Raw genomic sequence first — 26,735 nt, 5'->3', positions numbered from 1 at the left:
AGCAGCAGTTTTGCATTTTCAGGTTAGGGCCTGTGCAATGCCATAGAGTCTGGGGCAGGCGGCAGTTATACATGTCGCTTTCACTTTTCATGCCAGAGGGGTGGGGGGGGGGCCTGTAAACATTCACCAGAAATGTTTATTTAATTTTCAGTGTCTGCTCGGTTTGTAGCATGCACGTACATGTTACAAGAAACAATAATTTCTTGTTTCTTATCAAACTACAGCTGTTCGCACTGTAGAATCGGAACTGCTTGGCAATTGCATTTTTATAACATGCACTGTAAACATGCTGGTCCCTATAGTGCAGGCCATGTTTTCTCTCCCCATCTTCCACACCCGCTATACATTCAGGTATGGAACGGCCCCTGTTTGAGGTTGCTAAAATTAAATAATAAAACTGCGTTGTTTTAGGATCAGACTTCGATTCTGGTAAATAACGCAGTTTTTACTGCTTTTTTTAACGTTTTTTTCACAAATGATAACTTATGATGCATATGTCAGATTATTATGGTATTGCTCTGTTGCTATGTGGCTTTAGCACTTAGTGCAGTCATACCTGGCACTGACTTTGTGGGGTGGGGGGGCTGGCTTCAAAATAAGCTTTTCATTTAATAGCAGGTGCTACAGATTTCCTTGGGTGTCCAGCAGTGTCATGCAACAATAAAAGTGTCAATATAACTCTGGTGAATAATGCTCCTGCTGGACAGAGAGCAGAGTTTTGTCTAGTGGCAGTTTGAGCTCACCCTAAAGTAGAGCAATGGGTAAATGTGCCTGCTACGAAGACGTGTAACATGCAGATCACATAACTGAGTGTGAGTGAACAATGAGTAGGGTAGAGTTAGTTTCTTCCCAATCTTCTCTGTCAGTTTCAAAATGACCATTACAAAAGCCTGCCCCAGTTTAGGTGGGTGTCGACAGTTACTGTTGGAAAATACCAAATGTATTCACCTAACCTCAAGTAGCACATCACCACAAATACTGTAATTCCCTTAAAATAGTTTTCCATTCTATTGGACAAATGCAGGAATTAAGACCTGCTTTACTTTGAAAGGCCTACTGAATGCTATGAATGTGGATCTAACATTGTGCCAGGAGAAGGCTAATGACATGTAAGCAATGGACTAACCCGTGAGTAGGTGATGTGTGCTCCCTGCTTGAATCAGCAGGGGTGCATTCTGTGCCTGCTGCAGGAGCCTGGGTTTTAACAGAAGCATGCACAGATAGCAACTATGCAAGTCTGACTTTAACACTCAAACTACAAGTCTCAATGTAGCTCTTTTAATTTGTGTCGCTTTGGTAAGTCTTCTCAGAGGGTGGCAGCAGGGACATCATACGAATTCTGGGGGCCCTGGGCCAAACGTATTTTGGGGGCCGCTGTTCAGAACAGCTTTGAATTTATGATCCATTTTCAGCTCTTTCATGCCCTCTTTGGCCAGGCCACTGATAGTGGACAGACTCACTGGTCCATATTCTAAATGTGTTTACATCTAATATTTAGGGATAGTGAGGTGCGTTTTCAATATTGTAACACAGCAGCAGTTCACTAATAGTACTGCAAATAATATCTGTGACATATGAATATGTGAGGTCCTGCTTTGATCTGAAAGAATGAAACATGAACGCATCATTTCCTTGCAAAATGTCTGTTTCAAATACCGTTTTCCTTTAATTTGTTTTGAATAGGGGTGCTGTGTGAGAGTCCATTACAATCTGTTTAAGAATTATTCAGGGTCACAAGAGCAAGACTCTCTGCAGAAAAGAGCTGGCTCTCTCAGGGGGCCCCCTTAAAAGCTGGGGTCCTGCGCCAGAGCCCACTTTGCCTATGAGTTAAAACGTCTCTGAGTAGATCTATAAAAAAAAATGGATGTGAGATTATGCTCAATATTTTTTCCCTGAGTATTCTGTTTGTTCTTTATCACATATCAAAGCATTTCTAAAAAGTTCCATACAGAAAGTGTGCTGTACCAAAAACGTCTTGTGTTTGTTTAATAGCCCATAAAGTTTGCCAAGTAAATGTGGAGGAAGGGTGGCATGAATATCCAAGTTGTCGATATCACTTCTGGTCCATCACCGTCCCTGTCGGGCACTCTAATTTTTCAAAGGAGCTATGAAATATGTAGCTGTCCTGTAAGACTCCTAGCATAGATTTCTATTGCTCTACATCTGTGGGCTTCCTTGACATCCTTTGGCACACTCTTAGGTAAGACATGGATCACGAGGCTAAACCTGTGCAGGATGGACTTGAACCTGCACATGGCACAATGCAGCATCACAAGTATAAGGTATTCCCAAGGCTACTGAAATCATGCGAGTCTGCGGCCACTGCTTTTTTTGCATAGTTATCAATTTGCTACATAATATATCATCTGCTATATAATCTGAAGATTTTAACCAAAAAAAATTGTTTCTAGATTGAACAAATCAAACGTTACTAAAACCGTCGTGACATGTTTGCGTACATTAAAGGCCCTTCGCAAAGGTTAACTGGTCATCTTTCAGCCGCTTAATTCTGTACTTGGTTGGTAAACTGGTACTTATGAGGTGAAATCATTGTCAAGACAGGATTACCATGTGTAAACATTTTTATGAAATAATGAAGCAACACTAGAAAAAATGTGCTGTAGTGAGCCACATAATTTGGCTATTCTTGCTATATAATTTAGTCAACCCTGCCACATAATTATGTGCTTTCCCCCACTGCATAATTCTAGAGGCCCTGGGTATTGTTGTTCAGCTTTTGTACAGCACACAATGTGCAGTTACTATAATTCCATTGAATATATAGACACTGACAAACGCTCTTTCACTTTCCTCCTCCTTCAGTCTTACTAATCATACACACGCTTTCAGGCCATATACTCTGACACACTCAATCTCTTCTTTGCACTCCAACCACCCCAACCGCCAAGCCATTCAGGTTCAGAACAGACCTTTGTATGAGGAAGCTAAAAAATTCAAAATAAAAATAAAAAGCATTAGCAAAGAGGCTAGCACCAAACGGCAGATCAATTGGCTCTTTAGCTTTTTTCACGCTGGTGTTATCCAAGCCTTTTTGATTTTACAAACGTTATGTGTGCTACATAGTTATAGGGCTTTTCAGTCAGGCGTCCTCCATTAGTCTGTTGTTGTGTCATTCACATTTGTCTTCCACCCATTCCAGCATGTTTCAAGGGGCAATGAGTCCGTTCTCTTCAGCCATTGGCTGGCTTCTTACAACATGATGCCTATTAAGAAGGAGTACAGCCACACAAAAAGTAGTTCTTTTCAGAGCAGAAATTAGAAATGTGTGTTATTTGCAGACCTAAAATATTTTTCCTTTTAAACAGTTGTTTAAATTATTTTATATTAATGAGGGCACACCAGCTTACCCCCAAAAATAATTTTGCAACACCAAAAGAGAAAAAAAACTGAATTGCCAAAGCCAAAAGGCAGCGGCTAGCTCCAGGCCGCTTGGCTTTGCTAATGCTTGTTTATTTTTGAAGAACAAAGATCCCTGCTCAACCAAATTGTGTGATTCAATGAAAATATGTTATTTCACCGCGTTTTGTTCATTATTAAGAAACCACCTTCAAACACGTGAGTACAAAATGTGCCCTATACAGAAACCTTGGTGTTTTAATTTAATAGCCTATAATATTTCTCCAACTACAGCACCAATCAAGCCACCCATTAATGTATACATGATAATGGACTTGCCTCTCAGTTCAGTAGCATTCATTTTAAAAATGGGGCCTGAAATGTAAGGTGAAACACTTCTGTGTGTTAAGAAAATACTTTCTTGAATTTTGAATGCACCTTATCCTACTCTAACATATTTGTTGAATAATTTAGAGCTAGAGCCAAACCTTGGCACTGCTCTACTCATTAATTTCTTAGCTCGTCCTCCTCTACTCTGGGGTTTTTCTTCTCCTGTATTGCTATATTCTGGGGTTATTGCGTTAAAAATGACTGAAATGGGGATGGTCAGGGTAATTGAGTATTTCTTATGTTGCTCTTTTGTCAGCCTTTCATATTACTTCGTGATTTTTTTACAGGCCTTACATGATGCATCTGTCTGTCACTAAAGCAGACATACAAGCTGATAAATGTATACAAGAACTACATTTTATCTTTCCTTTCTCATGTTTGCTGAGTGATATTGACATATACCACCTGCCGTTCTTGAACCAATAGCATGCTTTGCATTATGTGGCTTGTCAGCCATGTTCAACACTTCAGTAATCAAGTGCAGACTACGAACCAGCATTCAGTCACTTGAACACTATCAAATCTAAATCAAGAACTAGATTGAAGGAGAATCACTTGGTTATGCTGATTATGGCAAAGGCCTATCTCTTAAATAGCAAAGTTGACCTTGATATAATTTAACAGCACTGGAAGAATGGCATGGACCAACGAAAGAAGCAAATGTGTCACACATCTAGTGATGGCACTTGACTTGTCTCAGCTACCCTTTCCCACAGTCTATGTGTGGCCTAGATGGGCACATTTCACACACTTCTTCTTAGCAAAGACATTAAGCATTTCGTTGTACATCAAAATGTAACTGTGTTATGTAATTATCAACTTGCTAAATATATATTCTCTTGTATAGTGTTCCAGCAATCCCCCACCAAATGATCAGTGCTCCAATCAAGAATATTCAGTAAAATCTTATAATGGTGCTCTCTTCTGAGTCTTGTCCTTTTCTAAGCCAGGGGTATAGGTGCAACTAGAATAAACAATTAATGTCATGATGATCTGTCTCCACTGTGCAAAACTGTCACAAGACCCTGTTAATTAGAGCTATATGTGTGGAATGCACTTGTTCTTGATCTCATTGAATACAAAAGTTTTGAGGGGTAATTGTCACAGATTTATATACTCGCAGGCTGCACTCGCATACTTGGCACACACAGCCTTGGCTGCAGCGCACAGAGATCTTGCACTGCTGCACACAGAGGAAAGAAATGAGAGGGAACATTGCCTACAAGCCTTATATACCCACAACCAGAAGGGTCTCACAGACGTCACCGTATATTACTTAAAAAAATCTTGCGTAGTTAGAAGTTACATGGGAAAATGTAGGCACAAATGGCTGTTTTTTACAACCTAATTTCTACATTTTATTATTTCAACTTTGAAGGAGCTACACAAATGACCCCTTGCTGAAGTGGCCCATTTAGGGTCACAGGGGTCACTCGTGACCACCTCTCAGCCTTCCATACCAATTGAAGAGTCGGTCAGACAGTAGAGAATACAAACCAAGTATATTTATTGAGGTACACTAGAGTGGAGCCCCGTCTGCCCAGTCGCTTAGGGGTGTTGCAAAGAGGACTGACTTCAGCAGACATAGCAATACATTATGTACATTTCAGAACCAAGGAAGACCAGCCCATGAAGGAATTTTTCCAGGCAGGTGCAGCTAACACAAATGATGAGTCAGCACCTTGAAGAGGGTCAACTATGAACAACATGTTAAAAGAGAAATCCTTGACATAGCTTGGATTTTTTCTGGCCTGTCTATAAAAGCTCTGGGTTCACCAGATGTACTCCACTATAGACTGCCATGTATCTGTTTAAAGGGAACACTATAACCTGAGTGATCATGGCTATTGACTTCTAGGCTACGCAGAGTCAAGCCAGGGTGGTAGTGAAAGTAAAGTACAGGTGCTTCTGCCCACACTCTTGTAAGGAGACTGTCTACTTTCTCTCTCTTCATCCAGTCGCACCTATCTGGACAACCAACCTCATGTGCGGGTGGCACGTTTATGGTTGTCAAGGTTGGTGTATATTCTGTGAGTGCATTAGGGATGCCCACAGTAATGTGCTTACCATGCTCAACGGCCAGTTTCCAGCTCAAGCCAAAACGCATGAACACCGTGTACTGGTACGCGCACCATCTTAGATTGACACGTAACTGCCAAGCATGAAATGAGTGGACGCATTTTCCAGTTTTTCTTGGTTTGAGTATGTGCATGAGAAGACCAAAAAACATTTTAAAAATCGGACCCAAGGTGCCTCCCAATGGCCAGAGCAGTAGAAATAAAGTTGGAACTCGAAAGCTGCAGTACCATTCCAACTTAGAATAAATACTTCTATCGTACTTGTGATATGAGCTGTCGCTCAAAGTCTGACAATGCCTCGAGCTAAAAGAGTGGAAAATGTTGTTTCTTTTGAAAAAATAACTTTCATTCTTAACTTCACAGGTATGCATCCATTTACTCCCATTCAACGAAAGATTAAAGTAACCCTGGAAGGGATACGAAGGTATCATCGACCAGATAAGACAGTACAGCGTCATGAGAGAACAAGAGGGCAAGCGCAGCCATGCTTAGGGTATACATCAAAAAGATAATCATAAATCTTCACACACAGGCTTACAAGTTTTATCTTAAAGGTTTTTGGGGCTCTGGGCAAGAAATATTTTGAGGGGTCCATTTACGGATACAACTTTGAATTTTATTACCTAATTTCTACTAATTCAAGCCTGCTTGGTGCCTAATAAATTAAATATACTTAAACTTTCACACAAAAACACGGTTGCAATTTCTTGCACAGGGACCCAAAATCCTTAAAATGACACCGGGTAGAAAGAGACAGTCAGACGTAGAGGTAGAGGTAGGAAAAGAGAGGTCCTGACAGACTGACAAAGATGAGATAAGGGTGAGAAAAATATTACTAGGGTGGCTGCGGCTTGGAAAGTGGCTGCCCAGAGAAATTGCTCGCTTTGTCATGGCAGTAGTGAAACTGCAATTTTATTTTTTTTTCACCACAAGTTAAATATTTTATGTCGAGGAGAAAGTTCTTCCCACACAGCCAAACTCATTTTAGGGGAGTTCAACTTCCCATTCTCATCCTGGAATGAGATTTATTCCTGTCATTGACAAAGGAAATCTGCCAATTATTTCCAAGGTGGGAGTCGGTCAGAAAACAAAATGGGAACAGTGGTCTTAGGCTTTCCATGGCATCCCAACTCTGGAACATCCACTACTTCCCCTAGCTTAGGATTTACCATTGCATAATCTCTGTCAGCACTTTGCAAAAGAACCCAATTGCGCTCTTAGATTTTAGAGATGCAGGGTACATTAAATTTGCCTGTTGATACCATTAACAAAATGTCACTTCACTGCACACATTTAATACCTTATACTCACATTTTGCTCATTAGAGAGCTTCCTATTGGGCAGAATATGGCAAAAAGGTGCAGTCAAAATATTTCCCTAAATTAAGCTATGGATATTAGGGTCTCTTTGCAGCACTTTGGAGCAGTGAGAAACCAGCCAAGCATGAGCTTCTTCTGGAAGAACTAAATCGTACCACCAAGAGAAGATGCTCTGATTTGCAACTGGCCTGATTTATAATTGTAAGAAATTCACAAAAGGTGAATTTGTAACACGATTATCGCCAGTGCAATATTACCCGAATTTTGCTGCATGGGTCAATTTTTCTATATTGAAGGCTAGAGAAGTTTCAAGGGTGGCCAAGAAAGTTTGGGAAAAGTATTTGCAAACCTTTTCAGATCCATTCCTATTCTAAAAGCTGTTGGAGATTTACTACAGTCAAAGACAGGATTCAATCTCTTGTATGTATGTGTTGGTATTTATAGTGCAAATGTAGCTAAAATGTGATGGGATGCTGGAAATGTCTTTATCAATCAATCAAGCAGCATTTGTAAAGCGCAACACTGTCACCCCTAGGGGTATCTGGGCTCTTTGGGTATTTACATATTTGAATTACACAGTTACATTATATTTAACATATTAACAATTGCAATGCATTTTACACATATATAAAAAAAAGTGGAGCTTCACTTTGGCAAAAGGACTGGCGAGAATGGCCAGTAAACTACAACCATATCACCTTTAGTTAGGGCTCATGCGCACTATCAATCCACGTCCAAGATTACTACATTTAAATCTGCCATGGGTTAAAACAAATGCCTAGTAGAACAACATGCTTTATAAATAAACCATTAACAATCACTCTTATAAATGACTTAAAAAAATGGATGAGATCTTTGAAATTATTGATCTACTTGGTAAATTTCGAAATTAAATTTATAATCCAAGGTGCTAAAGTGGAACATGTCACTAAAATGGTAAAGTATACATAGGTATGGGCGAAATCTAAATAAGGCGGGCAAAATTCGCTAAATTCCTAAATTTCTCGTTATGTCTCATTATACAATTTTGCATAATTTTGCCAGTGAGAAACTAGCTCATGTAGAAAATGATACACCAAGAGACGTTTTCTGCTCGAACCAGTCTCCTGCCAGTATCTGACAACGTGCGCTCTAGCATAGAAAATTCATGTAAGGTATCAGTTGTCTGCATTGGTCTGTCAAAGTATCATTTTGCAAAAGGTTCATGGAATTTCATGAAATTTCACGATTTATCATAACCTTACTTATGTGTATATCACATAGGGATTCTTTGAAAAAGATGGTTCATTTGGAAACTTTGATGTGTGGATTAGCAATATTTAATTTTTTAAAAAATGGCCAGAAGAAATCATCACATCGAAGACTGGGAGGAGTGAATTATTTGAATACTAAATGTCTAGAAAGCACTCCTCAGGTAAACAACACTCCTCAACAGATCTTGGCGTCCAGTTCACATCTTAAATTTTTCCTATTTCATCTGCTTAAGGAGAGGATAGAATGTAGGGAGTCGCTTGTTCTTATTCAAATCCTCTGTATGAAAAGTGTATTTTTGCTTTGACAGTCAAGTTTCTAGTCTGCTGATCACAAGGTGCAAACTTGTGAGGTTGCATCTCGTCGTGAGTCAAGGCCCGCTATAAGCCCATAGCAGCTGAGGTCCATGGGGTGTGTGGCGGTCAGGGGTTTCTTGTCCTCAGCGTGAATTCTGTAGGAATCCAGCACTTCAATCAGCTCAGCAAACCTTAGCCTCTTTCGAGATTTCCACTGCCAGCAGCTACTCATGATGTCAAACCTGTAGTCAAAGGTGGACAGATAAGCAACATTGTCAGGTATGCCTTTCTCATAAAGTTCAAACGCTTGGTGTGAGAAAGAACTAGAGAAGCTTGGAGAAAGTCTGCCCATAAGGTCAGAGCTGCAGTTACATTTTTGGGAATTAAAGTTATGAAATATAAGGCTAGAATAGAGAGGGTCAATTTACTTTATTGTAAGTCTAAATACTGCCCCCCACAGAAATGTGGGTGTGAATGACTTCCAGGAGGTGGCTAGTAGAAGGAGTCAGTTGCTGGCTGGGACATTGCCTGGAATCCTCTTGCCTTGGACATTTCAATTCTGGGAGTAAAGAGAGGTCAGAACAGCCAATTGGCCCCAATTTAAGCAGAGATAAAAAGAGAGAAGGGCTGGAGGGGGTGTCAAAGGGGATTAAAAGTTAACATGAACAGTTAATGGTTCAAAGACTTCTAAGATGCTTGTCACATTTTAAACACAAAGCAATACATGGAAATCCATGGCTTCTTTGGCTTTTTCTGACAAAATGGGCTTAACTGAAGAAATGAGCAGCGGAAAAATAGTTTAAGAAAAATGTGGCTACAGATTTACAAATAAACATTCGATCTCGATTCAAAAACCGCTATATAAGCCTGACTTCATTCTCAAATGTGAAACTGGCTTCAAATTTAGACAATTGCTTTTTCCTTGGCTCTTCCATACTTTTGCAATAAAACATTACATGTAACATGCATTCCCGTACTAATTTTGAAAAGCAGCATATAAAACTCCCCACCATTTCCCCGTCTCATCAAAAGTGTGAATTTGACCAAAGGACGCAAGCATAAAGAGTTTAGGACTGGAGAGATCAGAAAAGCAATGAAAGAGCAATATTTATTCTTAAAATCCTAATTGATATATTTTCTCATAGAGCGCTTAAGACGGTTTTGACGCTATGACATTTGAGTCATACGGTAGCGGCCAAGCCCAGATAAAAAAAAATTCTGCGAATTTGAAAATTGAAAATCCTATTGTGGAACAAACACTCGTTGCCTTGACATTCAGCCATTCTAGACAGAGTCTTACATAATTGCCATATGGCCCTAATTTGAATTCTTGACTAATAACCTCTATTGAAGTAGTTAATCTGAATCCAAACACACAGCACCAGACTTTTCGTTTCATTAGTTATAATTCTTTCCTTCAAGAGAGAGACCTGACTTCACATGATTATGTTATTAGATATATATTCTTGCCATGGTAGACTCTCAAAAGTGGGCGCGAAGATAGACTCCCAAACCTGTTATTAAAACGCAGGAGGTCATCGGCTAATCTTGACATAGATGCTATTTTATTTTTATGAACTGAGTGTCATACAACCTTTACTCTAACCAGATTCCAAGGTATTAAAAAAGTAAGTATTGTGTAAAGGCCAAAAAGGGCTTTGGAATATTTTCTTTGCCATTGCCTTTCAGTCGCAGGTTGGAAGCTACTACATTCACTCACCATTGGCTGAGGCGGCTCACTCATTATGGCATTCGGATTCCATCCCACCTCTTTTCCCACCATTATTGAAAGGGTATGGTGGTGTGCAGTGTTGCCTCTATTGTCCTTCTCCAGACTCTTGGAAATTCATGGGGAAAAACAGGAAACTGTTCATGCCTAATGGTCCAGTGGTCCAAGTTCTGCCCATCAGACACGCACAGTTTGTTTAATTTCTTGGTACCGGATACTGAGATTTGTTAGAGAAGTGGCTAGAAAATATGTCCCACAGGATAACTGATTTTAGCCACTGTGCAAAATATTATTTTATTTGTTTTCAAAGAGTCATAACACCCTCTCCTCATCCATTATCTATGAAGAGGATAGAGGAAAACAAAAAGGTTATATACAGTTTTACGCTCTGTATAACCTAAATATGACTGTAAAAGCCACAATTATATACTTATTCTTCTTGCCAAATGTATAAATAATTTCACCAGGTGGGTAGTAAGTAGTTAAGGAACCTGTCGCCTCCTTCCTTCTTCACCCCATCCTTTCTCATGTGTAATTTGTCAATCCCAACAGGATTTTTAACCACTATTCTCCTTCTCCCAAAAATATACGGTTACATATACACATACAAATTGACTAATCCGGGATGGAATCTCATGCATACTTACGTTGGGTTATTTGAAATTGTATATCATGCAAAAAAGAATATAAGATATGACTGATCTCTTCACTATGCACTTTTCATCAACAAATTACAAGCTCAATGTAAGCTGCTGTTATTTACAATACAATTATCAGTGTGAAAACACGTAAGCAGATACTTACATGTCACAACAAGGGATCTGTCAATCTCTGAAGTAGGTCTTGAGGAAGGCTTGGGCCCGTTTGGCCAATAGAGGCTGAACCATGTTGACCGTATACAAGTGATGCTAAGGACAATTTAAACGTCCAAACAACATCACCACCTCACTTTTTAATCTTACCCCTAGATACTGCACTTATATTAAACATACATTTTTAGCTATAGGAGGTCATTTTATCTTTCACTACAGAGATCCCCCCAGTACCTTCCCTCGAGAGGAGGCAGTACTCACCTAGGGTGCGAAACCTAATGATGATGCCTCCTGATAATACACCATAGCGGTAACCACTTAACACCACCAGTGGCCAATATTGATTGAGAGTTGCGGGAAGATAACCGATACACAAAGACACCAGTAAATCATTAGGCTCACTCTCTTTTGTTTAAGATAGAAATAAGTCCCACAGTTCCCCAGCAGAGAGCTAATGTCATAGTTCTAGGACCTATAGCAAACACCACATCACATTTGAAGAGTAATTTACAGTGCAGGGCCTTCACTCAATCCTTGCACTGTCACTCACACTGTGTAGGTAACATAAGGACTGAAGCTCAATGGGACTGATACCCAATACCAAAGATTGTGAGGGAGAGGTATGTCAGCTGGAGCATGATGCATGGAACCGGTCACCGGAAAGTAAATGTTTTTTCAAAAAAAGAAGTAAATGCTGGTGTGTGTGTGTATGGGTGCATGCATGTGTGTATGTGTGGGTGTGTGGGTATGTGTATGTGTGATTTTATGGATATGAGTTGTGCCTATTCACGCATAATATAATGCTGGCTGCGGCATAATGGACATAATTCTTGGTATATTGCTGGTATCCATGGAATGATAGTGCCCACCCATGGTAAAATCCTAGCATTTGCTTAATGGTGGTAATTCCTGACATTTTTTGGCTTTCCATCATATGTTGGTCATGACCATGGAATTTACTGACACTGATGAAACATCTGTAATTCTTGACACATTATGAGCATTGGCACACACCCCTGATAAAATTCTGTTGATGGAATAATGGTAGTAATTCCTGGCATACTCTGGGAATACAAGCCCTGATGCACACGATTATTACATTGCTGTCCTTGCAATGATGAATAATGTAGGTATTCATGCTGATGCCAAACCCTGGAATAGTGCCTGCCCTGGAATGTTGGGAGTAACTCTTCGTATACTGTGAACATTCATTGCCTCATGATATCCACCAACAGTATAATGCTTGTTCTGGAATAAAAGTGGTAAGTACTGACATAGTGTCTGTAGTCACTGCATGACAGTGCCCACTGTAGCAATAATGAAGGCCATGGCAACACTGTGCTAATTAATGGCATACTGGGGACATCCCCATAGATAATGCTTACCTAGGCAAATTAATGGTAAATGCTGGCATATTATGAACATAAATGATAGTGCCCATCTCAGTATATGGCTGGCCCTGGCATAATGACCTACTGTGGACTTCAATGGCATGAAGATACCCACTACTGATAAAATGCTGGCTCTCGCACACTGTGTCAATTTGTGGCACGTAGTGGGCATTCATCACATGATGATACTAACATCTGTATATGGATAGTCCTGGCATAATGATGGTGTTTTCTGGTGAATTGTCGACATCCATGACTCAATGGTGCCTACCATGGGGCAATGCTGACCTTAGCATAATGGTGCTAATTATTGCCGTAATGCGGGAATCTATGCCAAGGGGATTTTAAATGCTAGTGTAATACTTGGCCTAGAATTTTTTTGTTAATTTCTAGCATTTGGGAGAGACCAGGACAAGCTGGTGCCTACCCCTGCATAACGCTTGTCCTGGCATGAAGATGCTGGATACTGTGCAACCTTGGAATAATACTCACCTCTGGATTAATGCTCCAATTGTATACTAATGGTAATGGCAGATTCTGACAATTCATTGCATGATAGTGCCAATTTCCATATACGGTTGGCTCTGGTATAATTATGGTGATCCCTGGTCTACTGTGGACATCCCTAGCATGAAGAGTTCCGCCTGGTATTATAGTAGCTTTTGGTGCTGACATACTGTAGGCATTTTTTGCATGATGACGCCCATAACAGGTCCTGGTCTATTTTGTAATGTATTTAGCAACATCAGCATAACATGTTATGCAGTTTTTTATAGTGCAAACTTGGCCCAAGGGCATCTGAGTGTTTTACAAATAAATCAGGGGTTACACATTTCTTCAGGCAAGGGGGAGATTAAGTCATTTGCCCAGAGTCAGCAGATATTGAGCTGAGGCCTGTATTCGAACCTGGTTCCTCAGTTCCAATGTCAGCATCTCTAGCCACTTGGCTTCAAATGTTAGACATAGCATTTGTGATGGTACAGACATCAAAGAAGTTTGAATTATTTACATATATAGTGAAACTAACAGATTGGTTTTGATAACATTTGCCAATATCTACGTATGTATCTGGCAAAGAGACCATGTAGTATGAAGATACTAAAAACCATGTCTAGCTAATGGCGTTTCTTGGTTTTAAATGATATCTTTTATACAGATGTAGTATTTGTTATTGTAATAATTGTTCTTTCAATGTATCTTTGAAGTCCTGGAGCGTGTTTGAGGCATGAATGCCATACTTCCCCTTCCTTCCCATATTCCTTCTTTCTTTCCCTGTTCTATCCACCCAGGAGTTGTTTTTCCTGCTCCTGCTGCTCTTCTATTGACTCTGTATTCCAGTGTTAATTATGAGCTTTTGTCTGCGGAGCTGCAGACAGAAGATGCCCATAAAGAACACCCCTTGTAGCTGCTAAAGCGTGGGGTTCACTACACCCCTCTTCCAGTGGAAAAGGTCTGGCATGTTAGCAGGCAAAAAAAATGAAAGAGAAACATGGTAGTGTATGTATAGTCAAAAGATTGTGCTCCGTGGATCAAAGGCTACATGGTGGTGAGTTTACACAAACCATGTAAAATCTTAGTTTTACTGGTGATTCTGAACAGAAACATATGCGTTACTTCAAAATGTCAGAGTCTAGCACAGTACCTAATAGCAAGGTTTTCTCAGCAGCAGAAAATCGTGGTACTTACTGCAAGCAAGTGGTGTGCTCCTTCTACAGAGACGCTGTCATGGCTGAATGAACAGTTCAATATTCAGCTAACCATGTATTGCATTGGGTGCTTTGGGGACAACATTGCAGCAGCTACCAGACCAAAGCTCACTCTTTGCAGCTATCCTTCTTTGGAGTTTCAGAAGGTCCCAGTATTGGCATTGAATGTTGAAGAATGAGGTCCATTTAGGGGAGGTGTGGCCATTGGGCAGAGCTTCATACTGAAAATCGAAATCAGGCAATCTTTTGCCCTTCTGCTCTGTGTGAGGTTTCTGTCATCCCTCAGCTCGCCTTAGGACACGTGCATTATCGTTTGACAGGTGTACTGCCCCAGTCAAACTCCCCACCTGCCACTGTCCCTGGAGCTGGTCGCGCCCGGCGGGCGCTGGGAGCTTGGAGCCAGATGCGAGAGCCCCACGGGGCTTGCCTCCCGCCTCACCGGGTAAGTGAAAAACCATAAGAGTAGTGGTATTTCACCGGTGGCCTGGTGGCCTCCCACTTATCCTACACCTCTCATGTCTCTTCACAGTGCCAGACTTGATTCAAGCTCAACATGATCTTCTCTGCTGATTCTGCCAAGCCGTTCCCTTGGCTGTGGTTTTGGTAGATAGTAGGTAGGGACAGTGGGAATCTCGTTCATCCATTCATGCGCCTCACTAATAAGATGACAAGGCATTTGGCTACCTTAAGAGAGTCATAGTTACTCCCGCCATTTACCTGTGCTTCATTGAATTTCTTGACTTTGACATGCAGAGGACTGGGCAGAAATCACATCGCATCAATACACGTCTCGGGCCTTCGCGATGCTTTGTTTTAATGGATATGAGGCTGGGCAATTTCCAAAATTAATTTAAGCATCGCGTGGTAGCGCATTGTCATTTACAGACAGCATATTTCAATTGAAATGGCTACTAAATTTGCACAAACATACAGTTTTACTGATAAAACTATATACCACACAAATGATATTGTGTGGACATTGAGCTTATGTGAATATGTTAAATGTGTGCATCACCAAGTAAAGTGTCTTGATTTGTTTTGATCCCATTAAAATCTCTGATTCCAACATGCTTCAGAATTACAAAAATAATTTACTTCATTTTAGCATACCTGACTGCTAAATGCATACAGTTATTTTGCAGGCATTTTGTTGTGTGTTGTAAAAAAAGCAATTTCCTACAGCCTTTCCTTTCACTGTATCTGTACTCCAGCAAGATTGTCACATAATTCACTTTAAAAACTCCTCTCACTTTGCAGTCATAAAATGAAAATGAAAGACCAATCCCCATGTTAAAAAGAGTAAACTACCTGACATTTGACATCTGTCTTTGAAACACCAACAAATTTGACAAGTTAAAAGCAGAATGTATAAGCATCTTTATTATTCCTTGGACTTTCCCAACCCACTAAAATTAGTGTGATTGTATATTAGATAATCATGTATGGTACCTATGGGAAAAAAATTGAAAGTTATTTATTTTAGCAGTAATATCACAGTCAATGGGTTAAGGAAATAACCATGAAAATGTAATTGGTGATTAAATACGTTTGTCAAGATTAATGCCCAGAGTAGTCAGGGAATTGGGCATAGGACTAACCAGGACTGGAGATTGTGGAGAACAAGACAGGGGAAACTAAAAAGAGAGTGAAACCAGATCCCTAACTGACTAATACCAAGAGATATTCATATCTTAGTTTACAATACACTTCCGGGGCACTCGGGTAGTGATCATATATAAGGCAACTTTAACATGGAGAATGTGTCTTGGCAACCAGTCATTGGTTGTTTTGGGCCTCCGATTCGTTCCAGTTTGCTCGTCCCTCACATGTGTTGTTTTTTCTGTTCTCAGTTCCTTTAAATTAGGTAGACACTTCTCATTGTGTATGTTTGGTTGTGCTAGATACCCTTAGGTATCTCTCATCTTATCTCATGGTGGTCTGGTTTGCGGTTGTGTCCTCTAAATCCCATCTGGTATACTGGTCTGCCAGGTGCTTGTCAAAGCAAGCACCTTTGCTGAAATTGGTACGCTTACCCTGCTCATACATTTATGTAGGTTACTCTGGTTTATATTTAGCAGTGGTCTCCTGTTTGTCCTGCAGCCGGTCAGTGACTAACCATTTCACCTGTATCGAGACTGCTCTATACTGTCCCTAGCCTGTGACGATCCACTCTGTAAGGGAGATCCAGTCAGCGTTTCTTTCTCACTCTGCCTCCATTTTCATCTGACTCCTACCAGATGAGTTATTCAACATTCCACCACATGGGTAGGTGTTGAGGCACAGCAGGGGTTTTCAGTAAATCTACTCAACAGTTTTGTATGCATGAATAACCCTGATGAAAGAGCAGAGAAAGAATCAAAATACTGGTATTGATATGGTGATTACCAAAACCTTTTTTTTACAATGAAATTCAAGACCCACACTGTGGATTTGATCAAACTTCTAACTACGAAAGTGCGTATTAATTAATGAACTCATGAGAAGATACAAAGGTCCTGATGTACAAAGTTTTTACGTGGGGCAGCTGCAAATGGACCACGTGTGATATAGCAAGAGTCGCAAGACCAAGGTTCTCAAAAATTGCACAGCAAGTCGAAACTTTAAGGATTACTTAATTTGTGACTGAAATTAGCAGTTTAAAGACTTCAAGTTCTATTTCCAAGTGACTCCCAAATTACATGTACTAAACAACTTCTAATTGTGAATACTTGCAAAAATAGCAAATTACATGGTCAATTCAGGATCAAGTGGAAGTAGGTGGAAACCAGGCACAGAGCATAAAAGCTCATCCAAAATTCTAAGCAAGCTTCCACAATGGCAGCACTTCATGCTATGGCCAGGAGGATGTGCATCCCAGGAGCAGAGCAGAGGAGATGTGGAAGACACAAGAGAATTGCCAGGCAGCGGGTGACCCTTTTTAAACAAACTGAGGAGGCTGTTTACTTCAAATGTAGATTTAGTAGGCTGGTGATTTTACACCAGATTGATAAACTGCTGTCTGTTTTAGGCACATACACAAAACACAGGGGGGCTCTACCTGCAGCCATTCAGGTTTTATGTAGTTCACACCTCCTAGAATCTTCTAGATACTAGCATACAGCTGCAGATAGTGGGACATATCACAAATTACCCTGTCTGTGGTTTTGAGGCTATCTGGAAATAATAAATTCAAATAGAGATTTTCCAAATGCCCCTGGTGAGTTACAGGTCCAATTGTATGCTACTGCACCATTCCCAAATGTAATTAGATTTATGGATGGAACCCATGTCCACCTATGCCCACCTCAAGTATTGCACTTCTTTACAGAAAGCATTACCTGCCAGTACTCCCTGGATACACAGGTGGCACGCAATGTCACATGTCTTATCACTGACCTTGTTTTTTAGTATCCAGGAAGCATACACAACTTCTATGGCTTATGTCACTGTGCAACGTATGACCGGCTAGGGAGAAGAGAGCTTGGAGACGGGTAGTTGCTTGATAAGAATACTCGATGATACACTATTTAGTAAAGCTATTTAGTAGTTTGTTTTTTACTCATGCCTTCCCACTTTAGGTGATAGTGCGTATGGCCTGAGCTTACTGAAACTTACATCATACTTAAATCCATGGACGTCGAAAGAAAGGTGATATAATGCTGCTCAGAAGCAAACTATACCTATTAGAGAACTGACATCTGGTGGGTTGAAAGGCAGATTATATTGTCTACACAAGAAGGGGGCTATCCTAGAATATGATCTTGCTTTGTTGCAAAATCATAGTCATATGTGCCATGTTGCAGGATATAGCCATCAGGAAGTGAATGCCTATAGTGTTAGTACGTAAAGACCCTGGTGAAGATGAGGAGCCCTACCCTCAACCTCTACCCCTAGAAGAGGAAGAAGCAAAAGCCACAGAAGTACAAGTATGCCACAATGATCTAACATACAATTACTTTTAAAGTAAAGGTGCAAGGTTTCTGGCTACAGCCCATTGTTGCAAACCACTTTAACTTGCATATTTGCATTATGTCTAGAAATGGTTATAAATATGCCAGCCTTTTAACAGGTCTTGAAGGCACTGAAGGCACATTTCTTTGAGACTTTGTCTACACCTGTTTGCTCTGAGTCAACAGAAATAACTTACCACAGATCATACCAGATCTAAGGATAAAACGTGTTTCAGGAATTGACCAACATCAAGTCTGCAGAATAAGCAACATTTTTTCCTGTCCCCATACGTTTGTGGAGCTAGATGAGTGGTAGTTGAGAAACAAAGGTTTCTAATTAGGTAGGTATTGAAGAACAATTGGCTATCATGGTCGAAAAGCAGCTTTTTCCTCAGCTGCACCAGTATTTTCAGAGCCACTTGATACAGGCAGCCTAATGTCTTCCTGATCTGATGGTTCTGCTTCAGTCAATGCTGGTGTCAAGCTTTGGCTGAAGATGTAGTTCTCCTGAAAGTGCCAGCTGTCCCTGAATCTCTCTGGAGGTATCAATTACTTGAATACCTTACAAGAGAAAGTTTGGGAAAATGGCGGAAGTAGAGAGAAAACACATGAGCGCTTGCACTCGCAAGTTGTTGAAAAAACCCATGGTTAAACAGCATCTGAGTTGCAGATTAGCGAGCTGACTCATTCTCAGCTGGTATATGGAGAAAGTGCTAATGAGTCCAAGAAAAGGGTTTATGTAAATAAGCAGATACTACTCAAATATGGCATGTGTAATTTCATGTCAAGACCGGAGGCTAGCATTATGCATAAACTCTCATTGCCACTCCAAACTGCAGCACTTTAAAGCATTTTTTAGGCACACCCAAAAATCCAGTATTCGAACATCACCACAGTTCATATAAACCAGAACACAGCAGCCATCTTCCTTTTTTATTCGCTGCTCCAGTCAGTTAAGTATCTGCTAGCACTTCATTGGTTTATCTTGCTGTTATTATATTTGTGTATAGATTTAAATATGTATGTATTTTTTAAATATAAAAATATAGATAATGGTTTACAATAGTTAATAGGTATTGAATTAGTAAGTAAGTTCGCAATTTATGGGAAAGGGGGTATTTTTTATGTTGTTTTTATGGAGCGAATACTGAGGGAGTATGAACGAGTGGAAGTATTAAGTATATAAAGATTTTTCATAGTTTCAAAAAAGATATTTAAAATAAATTAGAGAGTTTGTTACCTTGCGCAAGTCTGCAGTGTGCAGTTGGCAATAAGAAGAAAGCTGAGGGCGCGAGGCAGAGCTTTGCTGCAGAGCACGGGGTCACGTAGAGATCACGCCTTGAGTTTCAAGCAGGTGACGTAAGAGGTTGGCAATGAAACGCACATGTCTATGTACTTGCGATGAGATTGGGGGCAGATCTGAGGTGGACTCTTGCAGACTCCGTAGAGACGTGTGCACCGTGGTAAGTGACGAAGGTGTTTTGTATGCGCAGACGAGAGAGTGAATAAATAAAAATTAAAAAATTAAAAGCAACAAGACGCTGCCAGTCAGTGGTTGCCTTAGAGACGCTTCAAGGCAGCTGTGTCAGTTGGAGGTAGTTAGTTTAAGGCGTGCTGTATCAGATATGTAACAAAAAAAAAGAAAAAGGAAGTATTTAAGAGAAGAAAAAGGCAAGTGGAGAGGTTTGATGAGTGTTTGGAAAAAGAAGTTTCAATTTAGAGAGGTACAGTTTTTAGAATAGATTCTGAGTGAGCAAGGGTTACCCTTAGAGAAGGGAACAAGCAATGAATTAGTGAAGAAGATGGTAGTGGAGGAGGTAAGATCTTCGGTAAAGGAAGTTTTGAGATCAGTGTTTAAGAGAAAAAGGAAGGCAGACATTTCAGATGATGAATGTTGGTCTTTGGAGGAGGAGAAGACTGATCATGCTTCTAGCATGATAGGAAAAAGGAAAATGAAAAAAAAAAATTAGAGTGAGAGGAGGATAGGTTCAGGGCCTGGCAGAAAGGTGGTCTTGGCACCACACAAAGAGAAGGTGCTCAGCACAGCACAAAACAGGCTGTCCTTGGTGGCACACAAGAAATTTAGGAAGTTCCTGATGATGAAGATAATTCATATGGGCATGATGTGGAATATTTTGATGAGTTTGTTTTTGACAATATGGATACAGAAGAATGGGATCTAGATTATGATAAAGAAGAGAAAAGAAGGAAGAATAAGGGGTAAGTAAAGGAGCCCCAGGGTGCTGATATGTTCAGCCCAGATTTAATTAGGCACCCAAGAAGTGCTGACTGGTGGCCTCTAGCGCATGTGGCAGAGTTTATTGGGATGTGGATAAAGAAGGAAGCTAGATTTGTAATGAGGGCTGAGTGTTCTCCCCCGGTGTTGGATAAAAAGGCATGCGCAACACCAGATCTGGATCCGGACCTGATTCGTTTTTTTGTTCAAAATGTGTCGCGATCCCAGGAAAGAATTGTGAAGGGCATTAAAGCAGTGCCAGGATCGTTTGTTAGATGTAATATGTCCATTGGCTAGAATACTGGACAAGGCTGAAAAAGCCAATACATATTCAGTCTCTGTAGATACAGAACTGTTAAGAGGTTGGTCTAAAAAGAGTGGTATGTTTCCTTGGGAATGCTAATGCAGCTATTATGGCTGAAAGACGAAAGGCTAGTCTCATGAGAATCAGCCCTAAGTTAAGTGATTTTACAAGAAAGGAACCTAGAAAGGATCTGAAAGGTAATTTATTTGGAGAAGGACTAGTGAAAGGAGTGGGAAAATATGTGTCCACCTTCACAAGCCTTGACAAGGCACAAAGTTCACTAAGGAGAGTCTTTGGAGGGCATGTTTTTGACAGGGCTGGAGCAAGGGGGCGCTTCTCCAGCCGGTTCAATATAAGGTCCCAATATCAATCTTTTGGAAGACCATCATTCAGGGGGGGTTCCAGTCAGCAACTGGGTTTTATCCTCGAGGGGAAGAGGAACTAGAGGATGTAAAACCAGAGGAAGAGTTTGCTTCAGACAAGGAAATCATGGTAGGTATGAGGATGATTTTTGGTTTTACCCATGGAAAGGTAGGGGAAAGATTAAGATTTTTCTTAAGGAATTGGATGAACCTAACAAAGGATCAATGGGTTTTACAGACGGTTCAGGGTTATTCAATAGAATTCAAGGAGATCCCGGTTCAGGAGACAGAACCAGGAGAGTTAGTTTTGCAGAAAGATCAACAGGAGTTGGTAAGTGAGGATGTTCAAGGTATGTTGAGGAAAGGAGCAATAGAGGTAGTAAATTCAGAAGGTATTGGATTTGTGAGCACATTGTTTTTGGTAAAAAAGAAGGACAAAGGATGGCGTCCTGTAATAAATTTAAGAAATTTGAATTGTTACTTAGCCTACAGGTATTTCAAAATGGAGGAGATTCATTTGTTGAGAGACATTCTGGAGAAAGACGATTGCTTGGTAAAACTGGATCTGAAAGATGGCTATTTTAACAATACCAATGGCAGGGCAATTTTTTGTATTTTTCTAGATTTGGTACTGAAGACAGATGCAAGCCTTATTAGTTGGGGGCTTGTTTGGCACAGGAGAAGACAGGTGGCAGATGGTCATTAGAGGAGAAGAGTCATATAAATTGTTTGGAAATGAGGGCAGGACTTTTTGCATTACAGAGTTTTGTAAAGAAATTAAAGAATTGCAATGTCCTGTTAAAGTTGGACAATGTGTCAGCAGTCTGTTACATAAATCGTCTGGGCAAAAGCAAATCGAGAAATTTAACACAGGTGGCAAAAGAGATATGGAGTTTTTGTCTCGAACAGAAAATAGGTTTGCAGGCTGAGTACCTTCCAGGTCTGTTAAATGCAGCAGCAGATTGGTATTCGAGGTATCTCCGAGATTACAGCGACTGGAAACTGAGTGTGAATGTGTTCAGAAGAATTCAGGAAGTTTGGGGCCCCTTAGAGTTGGATCTTTTTGCATCTAGGTTGACTTTTCAGTTGCCACGATATTACAGCTGGAGAGTGGATCCACAGGCAGAAGCAGTGGATGATTTTAGCAGGTTTGAAAGAATTTTCAAGGTTATGCGTTCCCACCGTTTTCAATGATTCAGATGGTGCCGTTGACGATAAGGAGGCAGTGTTTTCAGGTAGTCTTCTTAACTCTGTTTTGGGCGGCTCAGCCAGGGTTTCCAGGGTTGATGGAGTTGGTAGTGGAAGAGCCTTTCCTGATTCCTATGACAGAGGAGACGTTAACAGGGCCAGGAGGGATTATTTCAGGCAAGATGACGCCTGAGTGAAGTCCTCGGTAAACTCACCTCCGCGTCTCTCCCCGAATTGAAGCTACAGGTGGAACTCTGTGACTGGATGGTGCAGCGTCTGTCGGAGCCTGTCTTCCGGCCTGTAGAGAAGAACGATCAAAACAAAGACCGGCATGGATGCTGGGAGACTCTTGCTCGGATCCTGCTGACAGCGGCTGCCTGCTGGGGGACTATCGGCGGAGGATTGGTTCTGCCTTGCAACGTAGACACCGGTAAGCTGAAACCACAAGCAGAAGATCTCATGGCGGCCCGGGGCGCACGGAGCAAGGTGCGTCTAGTTGTACCAGCGGTGGCACCCTCATCAGGGCAACGTGAAACGAATGGCAAAGGGGACATGGAAGGAAAAAAACATGAACTACGTTCCGGTAAGGGGGGCAAAATAGAAGGCAACAAAAACCCCATGTTAAAGGGTGCAACGGGGGAGCAAAATAAGAAACAGCTGGCCATAACGAGTTTGTTCACAGCCAAAAGTATAAATGAATGTGAAAAGGGGCATGATCAGTTAATAGCTATAAATGATACCCAAGTACAAGCACCTACCAGCAAGGAAACATCTATGTTAGTCTTGCAAACCCTCAGTATCATCCCGGACGTGACAGAAACTGGCCTGGAACAATTGTCCGGGGGGTCGAGCGGGGAAAGAACCATATTAGGAACACCAGAGCTAGGCTTGCACGATCACCCAGGCAAAGAGAAAAATCATGCAGTCATGGTTCTTGCCAGCACCCTGAGCACCGTCCCCCCAGCCATGGAAGCAGAGGTATATGAGGTGGACACGTAACAAAAGATTCTAACGGTGGTGAAATGACCAAATGTAATAGCCAAACCGCCACCACTGAAAAAGAAATTCAGCTAGCAAAGAATCATGAAATGGGCTATATGTCTCCAGATCTGTTGGAAAACTTCTACTCGTTGAATGAGGAATCTGGGGAATCTGAAAAAGTGACTTCTAGTGTGAGTAGCAATGAAGAGGGGGATGAGGATACATCTACAAGTAACTATAGCCAGCATGGAGAGAAAAGGGTATCAAGGAGAATTAAAAGGTTTTCGGACGGGAAAAGGAGTGGCCCTAGGGAAGAAGAGAATGAACTAGGCTGGGATTACTCGGAGACACAAACACTGCTAAATAATGGTGTGCTGAAACCATCTAAAAAACAGCTAAAGGATATGACCGGACAGAAAGACTCTGTACAATCTGGCGAACCATATTTTTCCCTGATCCTACAATCCCTTAAGTCATTCCAAGAGGAAGTTAAACTAGAAAGTCGACAATCACGACAGTCGTCAAAAAAGTTCCAAGGTGCAATCAGAAAAGTTGGGGAAACATGCACAGAAATTGCGGAGAGGCTAGCTATGGTGGAGTATCGCACAGAGGTGCTGGAATCCACAGTGGACAGGCTGCAAAAGCAATCAACATCTCAAGAAAGCACCCTGAAGGACGTCATGTGGAAGCCCGAAGAGGCTGAAAATAGACAACGTCGTAATAATTTAAGGTTACTCGGAAAATAGCGAGGTCAATCACATTCGGAAATTTACAATAAATTTGTTAAGGAATTCTCTACCTGAACTCTCACAATGGGACTGGGATAAGGAAATCCAGCGGGTACATAGATTTCCATTAAACCTATATAGACGTAATCCGAATGACAAAGGATATCCAAGAGCAATCTTAATCTTTTTCGGCAATTTCTTGCTCCGGCAAACAGTGTTTGAAATGGCACGACCTAATAAGAAAAGAAACTGGGCGAGCTATTCATACTTTGTTAAGCCTGATTTTGCACACGCTACTGTGGAGAGGAGATGGCGGCTTAGGCAGCTGATTGCGCCGTTTCAGAAAATTGGTGCAACAGTTTTTCTACAAAATCCTGCTAAACTGAAAGTTATTTTTGAAGGCCAGAATTACCATTTTACATCTGAAATACAAGCACAGAAAGTATTAGAGGAAATCATGGCGGGAAAAAGGGGGCTTTTAACTACTAGGTTGTAGTAGACTGTTATTAATCCGTCACCTAAATGTTTTCCTTTTAATTTTTTTAGGTAAATATATGATCGATGCTGTGTTGTGTTGTTTCTAATAGTGTGTTGAGAGAATGTACGTACACATTAAATCAGGGAGAGTAGCGGTGGGTGGGTGAGGATGAGACAAGACGCCATCACAACAGGCTCAGGGCTGAGCCTGATTGCCTATATGTTGGTGGAAGGAGGGGGGCAGAAGGGCGGGGGAGGGAAAGGAGGAGAGAATCTCAGACTACAGGTAAAGCTGTGGCAAAAAACTCAAATTTGGTTGTAGAAACAGAAATGACGAATAAAGGAAGAAAATACTTAACTGGAATCAAGGTAGAGAGGACAATTAAATATATGTTTGGGATGAAAAAGCATCAATATGGCTAAATTGAAAATTTTGACGGTTAACATTTGTGGCCTTAACAATGGGAAAAAAAGGCTAAAAGTATCTGTTGGGTTACAATTGACAAGAGCCAATATTCTTTGTATACAAGAAACGCACTTTGAGGGGTCAAAAATGTATTTACTTAATAAATTGGGGTATAGGGTGGTTATCGCTACAACACAAGGAGCAAGGTCGAAGGGTGTAGCTGTGTTGGCGAAAGGGTGTGGAATACAATTTGCTCACTCCTCATCCGATAAATATGGGTGATGGGCTATTACAGAGTATCAACAGAATAATGGGGTGAAAAGGACCATTTGTACAATATATAATAGCATTAGTGATGATCCAGAAGTATTGAATTATATGTCTAATGAGCTTGTTCATTGGCCTCTCCCGGTGATAATCTGTGGCGATTTTAATCTGAATTTACCAAGTGACTGGTCAGAAAATGCAGGGTTTCAATATAAAGACATGAAGCCAAGAGTCTTTCAGGCTTTTAAAAACCTATGTCAAACCCATGGTCTGATAGACTGTTGGCAAGCAGAACATAATAATGATCCATGCTTTACGCATTATTCCTATCCACATGCTAGACATGCAAAATTAGATTATATTTTGGTTCCTAACACGTTAGTAGCTAATAGTACAATAAAAAAGCTACCAAGAATACTTACTGATCATAATCCTCTCGTCTTAACTATTGATTCTGGATTAAAGAAACCTCATATGAAAACTTGGACATTTGAAAGGGCTTTACTGGTCAATGAGAAATATTGTGATTCCATGCGGGTTTGGATCCCTAGATTTTTGGACGACAATTTAGGTAGTGCACCGATTGACATAGCTTGGGATACCCTAAAAGACGGGATTAGAGGGGAGACCTTACGTTTTTCATTAAATGCAAACAAAAAATCTAAACAAGAAATGCAAGTACTCCAGAATAATATCGTTATTGCAGAGGAAAGACTTATAAAAGCTGTCCAGGAGGGAAGGGAAATTGAAAATGAATTAAATCGGGTTGCAATAGCCAAAAATTGCATTATTGATATCTTATCAACAAGAGCTATAGATAAAGCTACTATGCATAAAGAAAATTTCTATGAATTAAGTGAGCAGGTGGGACATCAGCTCGCGGTACGGACTCGTGAACAAAGCACATCCAATTTTATCAAATCAATTTGTGACCCAGAGCTCGGGGTAGTGACAGATCCCAACGCAATAAGAACTGTGTTTCAAAAATATTATCAGGAGCTGTATAGGGATAGGACATACAACAAAGATTAATAGAGGAACATATAGGTCAAGATAACTTTCTTAGATTACTGACTGAAGATCAAGAATGTATGGATAGCATTCCCCAATGGGAAGAAATTTGTATCCTCTCAATTAATAGCCTTGCTCCAGGTAAGGCGGCGGGTATGGATGGGATCCCTAAGGAGTTTTATGTCAAATTCTCCCCTCAACTAAAAAATATACTCACAGATTTGCTCATACATGTATTTCAGGGTGGACGACCTCCGGGATCATGGTCCATGGCCAAAATAGCGATTTTCCCCCAAAAATATAAAGACCCTATTGAACTTGGCTCTTATCGCCTTATAACACTAATTACCGGGGATTCCAAAATGTATGCCAAACTACTAGAGGCTCGCTTGGCTCCGAGGATACATAAAATTGTATCCGAACGACAGCACGGGTTTATCCCAGGAAGAGCCACAACTGATCACACTCAAAGGGTGATTTCATTGTTTGATTGGCCTTAGGTTACAGGAGACCCTAT

General features: G+C 40.7%; 1 protein-coding gene across 5 annotated transcripts in view; it reads right to left on the bottom strand.

The window, feature by feature from the left end:
• Positions 1-5,232: 5,232 nt before the first annotated feature.
• LOC146867287 (tyrosine-protein kinase STYK1-like) overlaps positions 5,233-26,735 on the bottom strand; it is a 340,395-nt gene continuing 318,892 nt past the window's right edge. For all 5 annotated transcript variants that reach the window (XM_085604031.1, XM_085604040.1, XM_085604025.1 and 2 more), the window contains one exon: positions 5,233-8,933. In XM_085604031.1, the coding sequence (XP_085460157.1) occupies positions 8,726-8,933 (208 nt within the window). In that variant the 3' untranslated portion in view covers positions 5,233-8,725. The remainder of the gene's footprint in view (positions 8,934-26,735) is intronic.

This window comes from Triturus cristatus, chromosome 1_2, assembly GCF_964204655.1.
Source record: "Triturus cristatus chromosome 1_2, aTriCri1.1, whole genome shotgun sequence".
In the NCBI taxonomy this organism is placed as follows: Eukaryota; Metazoa; Chordata; class Amphibia; order Caudata; family Salamandridae; genus Triturus; species Triturus cristatus.
The sequence above is the reverse complement of the archived record's forward strand: the minus strand, read 5'-3'. Positions and strand labels throughout refer to the sequence as shown.